Below are 13,545 nucleotides of genomic sequence, written 5' to 3'. Positions count from 1 at the left end.
GCGGGCCTAAGCTGTCAGTCGGACACCCCCCAAGGAGTCCCAGACTGCGAGAGGGCGCAGGCTGTGCTGAGGGGACACTCCCCGCCCCCTCCCCCCCCCAGTGCATGAATTTTCATGCACCGGGCCTCTAGTCAATAAGAAAGTTTATCCCAGTGATAAGACAGAGCATGTTATTTCATTTGTCAATACCAGCAGTTTAAAAACTCCAGGGAAAACAAAAAGCTGGACAAGAATTCCATAGTTTATTTTTTATTTTATTTTATTTTTTTATGGAACGCTTCATGAATTTGCATGTCATCCTTGCGCAGGGGCCATTCTAATGTTCTCTGTATCGTTCCAATTTTTTTTTTTAGTATATGTGCTGCCGAAGCGAGCACATCCATAGTTTAAATATAAAGTAAGCTAACACATGATATGAGGTTTGAGCATTTGATGGAAAAGATATTTGTCTCTGACGCTTACAATATTCTTTAAGTTGCACCGGCTTGGCAATACATTTCACTCTCTGGGTTAGGCACACTCCTCTCTTCTGAAGTGAATTATGCCATAAATGCTATTTCAATTTCCAACTTTAGGTAAAACATAAAAAGTTTATTAAATATATAAATGCAAAAGTAATCTGACAAGGGCTGTCAGAAATTGGGAGGAAGAAAAGGGAAAATATGGGCCCTTATTTCTTCATTTTCATAGTAAATATTCTTGAGAAACAGTAAATTCATGGATCAAGAAAATAGGTTTCAACATATTATTTACAATAAAAGTAAATATAAAAGAACTCAAAATGATACAGTTGACTAGATTGGGAGGGTGGGAGGGGGAGTGGGGTTCCTTTGGGTTGATGGATTCCTTGTCTTGTAGGATAGGAGGCTGCAGGATATGGTAGGTGGAAAAACAATCAAATTGTTTTTCTTACCAATTTGATTATCTTACATTGTTTTGACCAAAATTTAAAAAGTACAGAAGGGTCTATAATGGAGTTTCCCTCTGTTAACATAAAAACATTCAAACCTGTAAAGAATTTTTGTGAGTTAATTTGAGCCAAACTGTCGACAACTGCTTGGGAAGCAGTATCTAAATGGATTGGGATAATGCTCCAGAGAGTGGCGTGTTTTTTTCCCCATCTATTTTTATACAATGAAATCAAAGGAGGGAACATAGGTGGGTTACATGAAATCCATTGGTGATAGATTAGAGAGGCGGGAGAAAGCAAAGCAGGGAAACCCCTGGGATTGGATAAAAAGTAAAATGATAAGACACATACTTAAGTGGGTGCAGGATAGTTAACAGTCAACAATTAACATGATGGTAGTAACAATGAAGGAATGTGTGATATCTGTCCTGGCGCCCAGGGCTTTTGGTTGTACCCTGAGGGGTCCGGAAAAAGGGAAGTTACAAGTTACCCAGACATTTCAAGGATATGTTATCATAGATGCAAAAAGACTGAAAGGCTCAGTTAAGGTAAAGGTTGACCTTGTCAGTGAAGAAATCAGCCTAGGATGTAACTACCCACCATAACTGCTCTAAGTTAAAGTTTAATTTCAGACCATCCTTTATGGTTACTTTAGGTCTCTGAGTTTGCAAGACTGCCATGCAGGCCTCCCCTGAGCTTGTCAGGTTAGCATGAGGCCGCTTTCGTCCACCTCTTACCTGTTCCTAGCCATCCAGAACTCCATTTTGGAGGGGCAGCTGTCATTAACTGCCATTCATATGCATGTGTGTCTATGTATACACACACACAAATAGTAGTAGCACTGTAGCACTATTATACTATTCTATCCTGCTGAAAAACAAAATTTGACTGACTGAATTCTAAAGATGGCTTTAGTCAATGATTCATGAATCGGGTGGCATTCCATCTATCAGAAAGGAACTCCAACGCGCTGTACGAAATGAAAGACGTACAGGCAGAAGAGAGTGGGTTGAGGAAGTTAAACTAGCAAAAAGCAGATTGTCGCAAGGTCCCAGGGGTCTTTCTAGCAGATTACCTCACTAGTGCTAACCAGGTCATTTCTGACGACTGGTTGACGATTCCATTTCCGGCAGAGGCTGAAACTAAGTGACCCGGAGCTTAGCATAAGTGATTGCATTTTGTGCTTGTTGTTTCTTTTTTAACAGTACTTAATCATATCACAATATATCTAGACATTTGCTCCCTGTCAGTGTCTAGATCTCCTTTTGGGTAAAGCTTCGGGAATACAGATAGCATCAGGCATGTACGGACAGACATCACTCAACCAGGCCTGCCCATGGACAGTTAGTAATTTTTTTTTAAAAAAATATATTTTATTTATTTTTTTACAGAGAGGAAGGGAGAGGGATAGAGAGCCAGAAACATCAATGAGAAACATTGATCAGCTGCCTCCTGCATGCCCCCCACTGGGGATGTGCCCGCAACCAAGGTACATGCCCTTGACCGGAATCGAACCCAGGACCCTTGAGTCTGCAGGCTGACGCTCTATCCACTGAGCCAAACCGGTTCTGGCAGGAATTTTTAAATAAATGCTGTTATAGTACTAGACTAGAAATCATTCCACATGAGTGGCAGTATATCATAGGATAATTGCCTAGCAATGGAATTTGTTGGGTCAAAGTGACAAGCATTTTCTAATTTAAAATATACTTGTAAGTTTATCTGAGAGACCATCTCGCCCCTCACAACTGAGGGTCGCTTCCTGAGAAAGCCTGCTAGGTCTGACCCCACTACGCACTCTGCTAACCTTCCAGGAGAACACTCTACGTCTGCCCCTGTACCACCCAATTCCCCCTCTTCCAACCCCAGCCCTTTCTGCTGGCCTCTCTGAACCATAATCGCTTGTCAATAAAACCCCCACCTCCTAAATGTTTGATAAATGGCACTGTTTCCCCGAAGAGTTCTAAACCATCAAGTAGGGCTCAGGCTTTCTCCTTGGGAGGAGCATAAGAGCCTGTGCAGGAAGCAGTTGCCGGTGGGGAGCTGTGCCTGTTTTGTTTCTCATTTCAGACTAATCAGTTATTTATTCTCCGTGGGGACAGTGAATGGAAAGGGGCGGAGACCAGGGATGTTGGCCAGCAGACTTCCTGCCACAGGACTGAATGCAGCAACATCCTCCTCCTACCAGCGCCTGCAGAAACCTGTCCTGAGGACCCTGCTTTCCCTGCAGCCCAGCACATGGTAGCTGTCTCATCTTCCTGTCCCATCTACCTTGGGCCTGGAGGTGGGGTAGGGGGTTATTTTCTATTCATTGCTACCTTCAAGCCTTAGTTTCCCCACTCCCCCCCTCTCCCCTCCCTCCCGCATCTCTGAAGGACATACCAAGGGGCATCACTTTCCCTCCAGGCACTTGGTCACTGCCCATCACTCTCTGGCTGCTCTGTGCTGCTTTGTCATCACTTTTTTTTTTTAAAATATATTTTATTGATTTTTTACAGAGGAAGGGAGAGAGACAGAGAGCTAGAAACATTGATGAGAGAGAAACATCGATCAGCTGCCTCCAGCACATCTCCTACTGGGGATGTGCCCGCAACCCAGGTACATGCCCTTGACCGGAATCGAACCTGGGACCTTTCAGTCCGCAGGCCGACGCTCTACCCACTGAGCCAAACCGGTTTCGGCTGTCATCACTCTTGATCCAGCTTTGATCTCACTTCAGCCCCCTTTCTTTCCCCAGATCCTGTAATTACGACATGAGCTCCCTCCAAACCCAGCTCTTCAGCCCTTCACTGAGCACAGACCTGTTTACCTTCCGGCTATCTGATTGCAAGGTTCAGCCCTCATCCCCACCATTGCCCTCAGCCACCTTACCCCATCAGACAGACTTGGCTTTGGCCTTTGCCTGCTCCAACTCCCACCTACCCCCTCCTCCCTTGCTGCATCCAAGCAGGGAAGGGGTGATGAGGGGCCTCGCCTGTCCTCTGTGCTCCCTTCTGGCCAGTATGCCTCTCTCCAGGGTGACACCCAAATACTGGCAAAGTTGGTGAACAAGCCTGTCTCAAATGACCCCCTTGGATTCCACTTTTCCTCCGTTTCATTTTTCTTGAAATCACAATCCATTACTCACTGTATTTCTCTCCTCTGAAAAAATCATCAAGAACACATCCATACTATCTCACAGGTTATTAGTCTCACTCCTGATAACTTGTAATTCTCTATACACTAAAATAGTTAATATTGTCTTTTTATCCAAAAATTTCCAGGCTTTAAAATTTTTCCCCATGTAGACTTTTAGGTTATCATTTTTTTAAAAAGGATCTTAATTTGAGATTAGACTTTTTTCCATTCTGAGAATAAAAAAGGATCTTCTCTTAAATTTATGGTTTCATTTTCTAACACTTAAAACTTTGTCCACTTGGGACTTAGTATAAAAAATGAGTACAATCTAAAGTATAAAAAATGAGTACAATCTAACTTTGCTCTTTTCAAGCTGATAAACCAGATTTTGCCAGCATTATTTGTTGAAAAGTTTTCTTTCCCCGACATGCCCCTTGATGTCGCGCACATTCTCATGTATTTGGTTCATTTATGGATTTTATTTGGTTCCAGAGATCCGTTTATGTGCCAGCAGTATGGTGTTTTAATTACACCGTGTTATACGTTTTAAAATAATATTTGACTATTCTTGCCTATCTGCTTTTCTGTTTTAACTTTAGGATCACCAGGTCTGTTTTAAAATAAGGGACATCTGACATCTTAAAATACTGCACAAATACAGGAATAAATCATTTAATAATGCTTTTCAGCCTGACTGGTGTGGCTCAGTGGTTGAACTTTGACCTATGACCCAGGAGATTGTGGTTCAATTCCTGGTCAGGGCACATGCTCGGGTTGCCAGCTCGATCCCCAGTGTGTCTGTGTGTGTGTGTGTGGGGGGGGGGGGGTGTGCAGGAGGCAGCCCATGAATGATTCTCTCTCACCACTGACATTTCTCTCTCTCTCTCTCCTTTCCTCTCAAATCAATAAAAACATATTGAAAAAATAAAATTCATATAGCATAGATGTTTTCTTGTTACTAGGTATTATCATTTTTTGCTCTTATTGAAAATATGGTCTTCCATTATATTTTGACTTTTCTGTTAATTTTGTGTTTAATTAAAAACTTAGTGAATTTCCCTTTTTTTTTAGTCATAGCTTTTTAGTTACTTCTTAGATTTTTCAGGGAATCATATCTGTAAATAATTTCTCTTTCTCATTTCCAATTTTATAGCCTTTTTCTCACTTAAGTGTCTTTTCTTTTTCAATCATTTTCTCTACACTGTTTTACTACATTAACATTTAATTATAGTAAATCTTTAAATGATACTGATAATTGAATGGATAAAAACAAGCACAATAAGAGGCATAGTATGTTGCTCACTGTGAAGCCAGACCAGTCTGCTGATGTTTTGCTGGGTAGCTTGTGAAAGCAGACAGGAAAGAATCATTACCTGAGAGGGTGATGGGCATTTGCCCTGCTTCTGGTTCTGTCTGTTGTATTAGTAATGAATTTTAAGTTGCTAAAGATTTATGAGGAATGTCATCTGCATACCACAAAGTTTTATTAATGTAATTTTAAGGCCAATTAAACTAATTTTATTCAGAGTAAGTCTACATTAAGTTACAATATTAATCGCTAGAGACAGTGAACTTAAAATGTAAGAAGTAGAAATCTATTTGGTGTTTTATAGACCATATATCATAGAACTCATATGAAAATTTACAAATATAGAAATGACGATACTTAGAGGATTTTCATATGGAAACCATAAGATGTCATATTTTAAACACGCATGTTTCAAAAATGCAGAATCTTTGAATTATTTAGCACAAAATCAAATTATATAAACTTGTTATAGTCCAGAAAATATTGCTTTAAACACCTATACCATGATCAAAATTCCTTTGGTAGTTTTTAATAAAAATGAAACATGCCATTATGTAAAATATAAAGTAGTTTTAAATGTTATCTAAAAGTATCTTTGTTATAGTTACCATACTAACATAATCTGCTATTCACCTTCACTATACATATACAACATGAAACCAGGTGCCAATGAAATCCTTTTAATCTTTTGACAAAATAACCTCTGCTTCACAATAAAGACTTTAAGTCTCCTATAAAACATTTTACAGTGGTTATGGCACAGAGAATGACGACTGTCCCTGTGCGTGACTGTAAGAACAAAACCAAACTTTATTATACCATTCATACAAATACTGCAATTAAAAAAAAATCAAACAGCAGTTACCCCAATGCAAAATACAGGGACTGCTAGACTCAATCTTAGAATGGTAAACACAAACACACTCTCCCCCCAAAACCTTAAACAGAAAATTCACAAATAATTCAGTGGAAATAAAGACGCTGATGGGTTCATTGCTCCAAACACATCAGACCCGATGTCCTCTTGGCACATCAGAGATCTCACTGAGAAACCTCATTATAGAAAAATCAGTCATTAAAGTTTAAAACTTTTTAAAAATAAATGAAAAACAGATGCCAGTATTTAGATTGCATAATTAATAAGCCAGTTTTTAACACCGACTTTCTTCTTAATGTTCACCAATTAAGGGTTCTTGTTTTAATCTAAGTGTTCATCAACTAAAATAGCTTATCTTCAGGAATACCTAAGTAATCTCTGTAGTTAAAGAATGCAGCATAGAGGGTCTTTTTATTGTGCATTCATGATCACACACAAAAACAAACCAAACTTTCAGTTTTTTTTCCACAAGAACACCACCTTACAAAGGAACCTCATTTAACCAGTATCTTCTTGTCCAATCCCAATGTCATTCTGCACAGAGCAATGGAAACAACTTAAATGCCTAAAAGAACAAGAGGAAGAACTGGAAGGTGAAAAGATATATATGCCATTTGCAAATCCTTAAGCCTTGTGAAGGGTTATTCAAGAATCATCTCCTTTCCTTCGAATCCAAAGTATCTGTGCTGGCTCAATCCCAGAAAGCCCTGGAAACAGCACAGAGGTGTTTCACTGCTCTGGAGATACATTCCAGTGTCTCACTGAGAGAAAACAGCTGGCCGATGCATCAGGCCACGTAATGGTACTGATTTGGATTGTCTTTATCTCTCTCCATATAGTCTCTGTCTATAAGAGATTCAATTCTCTTTTTCAAATCTCCAGGCTAAAAAAGAAAAAAAGCACACACCCAATTACAGTGGAATTAAATTTGCAAACAGGGGAATATAACATCATGCATGAAATATGTGATTTATAATTATGCTCATTTTACACATAATTATATAAATATACATATTTATTTGTAATTATGAGACTAAAACTTCCTACTTCAAAGACAATGTTAACATTATTTCTCGATCAAAGTGCTCCATGTGAATTTTTAGGCTTTCCTGTGGGAAATATGAAACTTGTGAAATGTAAATACATTATTTATGATCACTAATGAATATATGTACATGGCAGATCCTATTAGGCAATACATTTCTGTTTGTTTGAAAGGGAAATATGATAATGTCTCAAGGCACCTTCATCTGTTAAGGTTATTTCTCCCTAAGAACTAATATTTACTACATATGCTATATTTATACAGTACAATCACAAATTCTGAGTGTTCCTTTGCTAAAAGTAGATGACTGAATTGATATATGTCCACACCATGACATGTCAGCCCAGGAAGAGCGCCCTCTGGCTTCTGCTGTTAGGAAGCACGATTATGCTGACAATTATGAGCAAGTTTTTTTTACCTGTATGTTCTTTCTTCCAAACATCGTAACTTTCTATTCAGTGATACATCATACATTTTACAATATGTGGCTGAAACCCAATTACCTATCAAAATAGAACTAGGCGCTATGGCTGTATGCACACCTTACTTGCTATTTAATCTTTTAATTGCTGGGCCTCTCATCTGCAGAGGGGAAAATCAACACTCCCTGGCTCATGGTAGGGAGGAATGGTGTATGAGGCAGTGTTCTATGACTGTGCAGAGCACTGTGGAGCACACATTGCCTCTGCAGAGTACAGAAACCCAATATCTGCTGGGGCAGGATGGCATTCTCACCTGCCATTTCAGTGTCGCGACTCATTGGTCCACCTCGACTCCCTTGGTGAGAAGGGAGGGTCAGCTGGTCTTTTATCAAACTGGACAACACAAACTCAGGGTACTTCTACCTCAAAAGCACATGTGGCAGGCTTAGTCACTGAAAGGCCAGGTGTCATGAGAGTCCCATACTTTCTAGGTGGATTTATACATGCTTTAAAGCTCTTCATAATGCTTCCCTCACTTATCCTATCCTGTACTCCATATACAGCCAGGACAGGTCTCAGTTCTGGAAATATGCTTGGACTGAAAGGTTTTAGGGTAGACTTTTTACTCAATAGCAACGAAGATATATTACTGAGGTAAAGAATGCTTTGTAGTTTGCAAAATGCTTATTAGTTAGCATGATCTCCTTAAAATCCTGTGATATAACCTGAATTGTTACAACCACTGATAATGAATGTCCATTTCCATGTAGTGCCTTCTCCCTTCTAGAGTGGGAATTTTAAGTATATCACTCCCATAATGGTGATGAACAACATTTGAGATAAAGTTCCTACTCTCAGCATTTGCCAGGTTTTCTAGACTTAGTATATACATAAAGGTAGATTTTTGAAGCAAATTATCACTTATAATATAGAACAAATGATATGATTCTGAAGGTAATGAGAATCGAACATTATTCGCCTATGGTTTGGCACAATGCTACAGTTTTAATTAAGCCAATATGCATTTACCTTTACTGGAAATTTCAGCTGGTTATACAATTCAGACACTAGGAGATTATGACCCAGAGTCTTTCTCATCTTCATTATTCTGACGATGGCAGCATCAATCTGATACTGTCTGTCCTGAAACACTCGCTCAGTGGTGCTGACTTGTTCTTCAACCTGCACAAATAGTGAAGTGTAAAGATATATTTTAGTATTAATTATGTCATACTGTTGACATTGACTAGAAACTTTTGATGCCAAGAAAGGCCAAACTTTAAATGAATCTTGTTCTGCTATGCATTGTGTTCTAATAAAACCTAGCTTCCAAGGAGTGCAACGTCAGTACCAAACATTGAAAAATAATTTAAAGAGTTATAGAAAAGCTGTAAAAACCCTATATAGTCCTGGATTAAGTCCAGGAGCACAGTAATGAAAACAAAACAAAGCATACTAGCCATCAGAATTTATTCCAGAAATGTAAACTTTTCTCAGCATTGGGAATCTACTAATGTGACAGAAATTATGACAATAATTTCAAGGTTAGATTATAATCACCTTGATAAGGCATGACAAAACTGAAAATCTATTCTTGATTTAAAACAAACTTGAATATATAAGGAGTAATTAAAAAAATAAAAGAACTTGAACAGATTAAGAGCTGTTACCAGAAGCAAACAGCAAATGCTGATAACAACTTGATGGTTAAAAAAACCCAACCACAGTGGGTTAGTGGTTGAGCATTGACCTGTGAACAGGGAGGCCATGGTTTGATTCCAGGTCAGGGCACATGCCCGGGTTGTGGGCTTGATCCCCTATAGGGGGCATGCAGGAGGTAGCCGATCAATGATTCTTCTCATTGATGCTTCTCTCTCTTTCTTCCTCTCCCTTCCTCTCTGAAATTAAAAATATATATGTGTGTGTGTGTGTGTGTGTGTGTGTGCGTGTGTGTGCGTGTGTGTGTGTGTGTGTGTGTATACCTAATAGGAGCCCGCAGATCAAAGAAGGTTGGGGGATAGGCAGGTCTGTGTATGTCAAACATCTTAAAAACAAACAAACAGCCCTAACTGGTTTGGCTCAGTGGATAGAGCATTGGCCTGCAGACTGAAGGGTCCTGGGTTCGATTCCGGTCAAGGGCATGTACCTTGGTTGCGGGCACATCCCCAGTGGGGAGTGTGCAGGAGGCAGCTGATTGATGTTTCTCTCTCATCGATGTTTCTAACTCTCTATCCCTCTCCCCTCCTCTCTGTAAAAAATTAATAAAATATATTTAAAAACAAAAACAAACAAAAAAACCCTTAAAAAAGAATATCTGTTTTCCCATATATTACCAGCCCTGGATATGACAAACTTTTAAACATTTCCCAAAGTGACAGATTAAAAATGGAATGTTACTTTAATTTGAATTTCATAAAAATTATTGGTGAGAGTGAACATCTTTTATATATTTATTGTTTTTGTTTTTATTTCTTTTGTGTAGTCTGAACATATTTTCTGAAGGCTACTTTGAACACCTTTATGTAAGTAAAGCAATCACTGTCTTCTGCTGGAGGTGGAGGAAGTATTTGTGATACCACTTTAGAGCAATGAAAACTGCCCTTGGGTTGTCTGAATTGACCTCACTCATTCAAAAGGCCTCTCTTCAAGTCATTAACATGTACAAGGGGGCCAGCTGGACACCCTTTTATATAAGTGGGGTGCCAGGGGTGGGCCTGCCCACCTGGCCTGTATGTTTGATAACAGCCCAGGGGTGCAAGGACTTCTGTATTAGGAAGGGCCTGAGGGCAGTGGGCCAGAACCTGCTCTGGACACGAACCTTGAGAATCTGATCAAAGCTACAGATGCTCCACCTGTACACAGATCACAGATACAATGTCAGTGGGTCCTTGACACCCACAACTCTTACCACTTCCACCCCAGGACCCTGGCTGAGGCCGAGGCTGAGAGAATGGCTGAAATGTGCTGTGCAAAAATAAAAAGACAAGTCACTGGGTTTTGGAAATGACATGCTCTCTCCACTAATAGAATTTGATATAGGAAGCTCTGATTTATCACACCACTTTTGTGAATAACTTAAATGCATTTCTTTTTGATTTTCATTCTTGTGAATATAAAGTTAACAAAAGCTACATTAAAATGAATACTCTTATAAACACTGTATTCAAATTAGATACTTTAGAAATATGCTTCAGAACTCTTACAGTCAAGAAATTAGAAAAACTAGTGATTCCTTGGTGAACACCCTCCCTATAAGTAAAAAGAGAAAGTTTATACATACGGTTTCCTTCATCTGAATTTGATTGATCTTTATTCGAAATAACTTGTGTTTGAAATCTCCGTTAAAAATGAATTTGTCTCCATCTTCTACTTCCTTTCCTTTGGGACTTTTAATCAGAACTCGTGCTTTGCCACAGGCCAGTGACTGTAATGTTCTCCGCAATTCACTGTCCTCTGGATGGGGAGAAAAATGCAGGCACAGATTAGCATTAAAATGAATAATAACACAATAAAAATGAAAGAAACCACTCTCTCAAGTGCGACAAGCAGAGACACAGTCTACATCTTCTCTTAAACGAGTAAGTGTTTAAAAACAAGGGCACTCAAAAACCACACATTCATAAAAGTGTTTTCATACCTATCCCAGTGGCCATTTTTATGTCTTCAAAGCTGAATCCGTCACCTTCATTGAACATGAGAAGCACCAGAGTCTGGAAGAGGGATACCTGGAACTCTTTCTTTCCCTTAAAGAAAACAAACATATCATGCATGAAGCTATGTTTGCACCATCTTGAAAACTTTTAAGAAGCTTTCTTTTGCTCTCAAACTTTGGGGGAGAGGGTATAAGAAATTACTAATAAGCCACCAAATAAGAAATTATGTTACTAATTATACAAGCATAAAATGACTTGGTATTGCACTTAAAAATTCTTCTCTTGAAATATTTTTTAAAGTAGTAAAAAAGGAGAAACGAAGATGGCAGCATAGGTAAACACCTGAGATTGCTGCCTCGCACAACCACTTTAAAAATACAACTAAAAGACAGAACGGACATCATCCAGAACCACAGGAAGGCTGGCTGAGTGGAAATTCTACAACTAGAAGAAAAGAGAAAAGCATACCAAGACTCAGAGGAGGCACAGTGCGGAAGTAAAATACTAAAGTGCGGAGGTGCGTGCGGAGCAGGCTGGCGGCTGAGGGCGCGGTTGTCAGCTGAGGGCGTGGTTGTCGTTTTCAATTGGGAGGGAGTCTCAGGCTCTGAGCTCCAGTTCCGGGCGAGTCTCTAGGGATCCAGACTCATACGGGAGAAGCGGGGCTGTCTGGCAGCAGTCGGAACTCGAGGGCAGCTTTCTCTCCGAGGGGCTTGCAGCCCTCAGCTGACAACCGCGCCCTCAGCCGCCAGCCTGCTCCGCACGTGAGGAGATCATTCCGCAGAGGTTCTGTGTGTATAACCCTGCACAACAAAACACAATGCAACATGAATGCATAATCTACACTAATAAAAGAGAAACATGGTAATTGGCGTACGACCGCTACCCTTCCCATTGGCTAATCAGGGCAATATGCAAATTAACTGTCAGCCAAGATGGCGGCCGGCAGCCAGGCAGTTTGAAACTAACATGAGGCTTGCTTGCTTCAGTGATGGAAGAAACCAACGTTCCCCTGCCTGCCGCTGCAGGCCTTTGAGCCTGCAGTTTCAAACATTGTAACAAATACAGACGCTAAACAAAACTCCAGAAACCAGCTTTCAGCGAGCTGGGATCTCAGAGCTGGAGTTGATACAGAGTTTCGAGAACCGAAACAAACCAGATACCTGCTTTCAGGAGTGGAGGCCTAAGAGCTGGAGCCTCAGAGCTAAAGCTGGCTCAGAATAAAAAAGAAAAAAAGACAAAAAGGAGCAGTTGGGAGCTTCAGTCCCAGCCTGAAAACAGCCCTCAGCCCCTCACCCAGACTGGCCAGGCACCCCAGTGGGGACCCCCACCCTGAAGGGTGTGTGACCAGCTGCAAACAGCCATCATCCCCTCACCCAGGCTGGCCAAGCATCCCAGTGGGGACCCCCACCCTGATCCAGGACACCCTTCAGGGAAAACCAGCCGGCCCCCACCTGTGCACCAGGCCTCTATTCTATATAGTAAAAGGGTAATATGCCTCCCAGCACTGGGATCAGCGGAGCCACGAGGCCTCCCGGCACTGGGATCAGCATGACAGGGGGCAGCGCCCAAACCCCCTTTTCGCCCTGCGGCTCTGTGTGTGACGGGGTGGAGCCACAACCTCCCTATCGTCCTGCTCTGTTTGTGACGGGAAGGCGCCCCAAGCCCGACTGGCCCTGCTCTGTGGGTGATAGAGGGCGGCGCCCCAACCCCCTGATCCGCCCTGCTCTGTGTGTGACAGGAGGCAGTGTGCCAACTCCCCTATCGGCCCTACTCTGTGAGTTACAGGGGGGAGCTCCTCAACCCCCTGATGGGCCCTGCTCTGTTCGTGACAGGGGGGAGCTCCCCAACTCCCTGATGGGCCCTGCTCTGCGCGTGACGGGGGGAAGCTCCCCAACCCCCTGATGGGCCCTGCTCTGTGCGTGACAGGGGGGAGCTCCCCAACCCCGATTGGCCCTGCTCTGTGCGTGACAGGGGGTGGCGCCACAACCTCCCCATCGACTCTGCCTTGAGTGTGACAGGGGGCGGTGCCCCAACCCCCCAATCGGCCCTACCCTGAGTGTGACTGAGGGTGGCACCGCAACCTCCCAATCCGCCCTGCTCTGTGCATGACAGGGGGTGGCGCCCCAACTCCCCAACTGGCCCTGCTCTGAGCCCAACCAGGGGCTGCACCTAGGGATTGGGCCCTCTGTGACCTGGGAGCAGGCCTAAGCCA

The 13,545-nt window shown here is 41.8% G+C and overlaps 1 protein-coding gene and 1 pseudogene across 3 annotated transcripts in view; both read right to left on the bottom strand.

Moving 5' to 3' along the window:
* Window positions 1-263: 263 nt before the first annotated feature.
* On the bottom strand, window positions 264-377 carry LOC132228931 (U6 spliceosomal RNA; annotated as a pseudogene).
* Window positions 378-6,000: 5,623 nt separating this feature from the next.
* Window positions 6,001-13,545, bottom strand: part of CUL4A (cullin 4A) — a 63,118-nt gene continuing 55,573 nt past the window's right edge. For 2 of the 3 annotated variants that reach the window (XM_059685166.1, XM_059685164.1), the window contains 4 exons: window positions 11,318-11,423; window positions 10,961-11,133; window positions 8,710-8,862; window positions 6,001-7,096 (listed from right to left, as the gene is read on the bottom strand). In XM_059685166.1, the coding sequence (XP_059541149.1) occupies window positions 7,001-7,096; window positions 8,710-8,862; window positions 10,961-11,133; window positions 11,318-11,423 (528 nt within the window). In that variant the 3' untranslated portion in view covers window positions 6,001-7,000. Of the gene's footprint in view, window positions 7,097-8,709; window positions 8,863-10,498; window positions 10,645-10,960; window positions 11,134-11,317; window positions 11,424-13,545 lie in introns of those variants that run through there. The other variant, XR_009451372.1, reaches the window with a different exon arrangement.

Source organism: Myotis daubentonii, chromosome 2 (genome assembly GCF_963259705.1).
Source record: "Myotis daubentonii chromosome 2, mMyoDau2.1, whole genome shotgun sequence".
NCBI classification, from domain to species: domain Eukaryota; kingdom Metazoa; phylum Chordata; class Mammalia; order Chiroptera; family Vespertilionidae; genus Myotis; species Myotis daubentonii.
The sequence above is the reverse complement of the archived record's forward strand: the minus strand, read 5'-3'. Positions and strand labels throughout refer to the sequence as shown.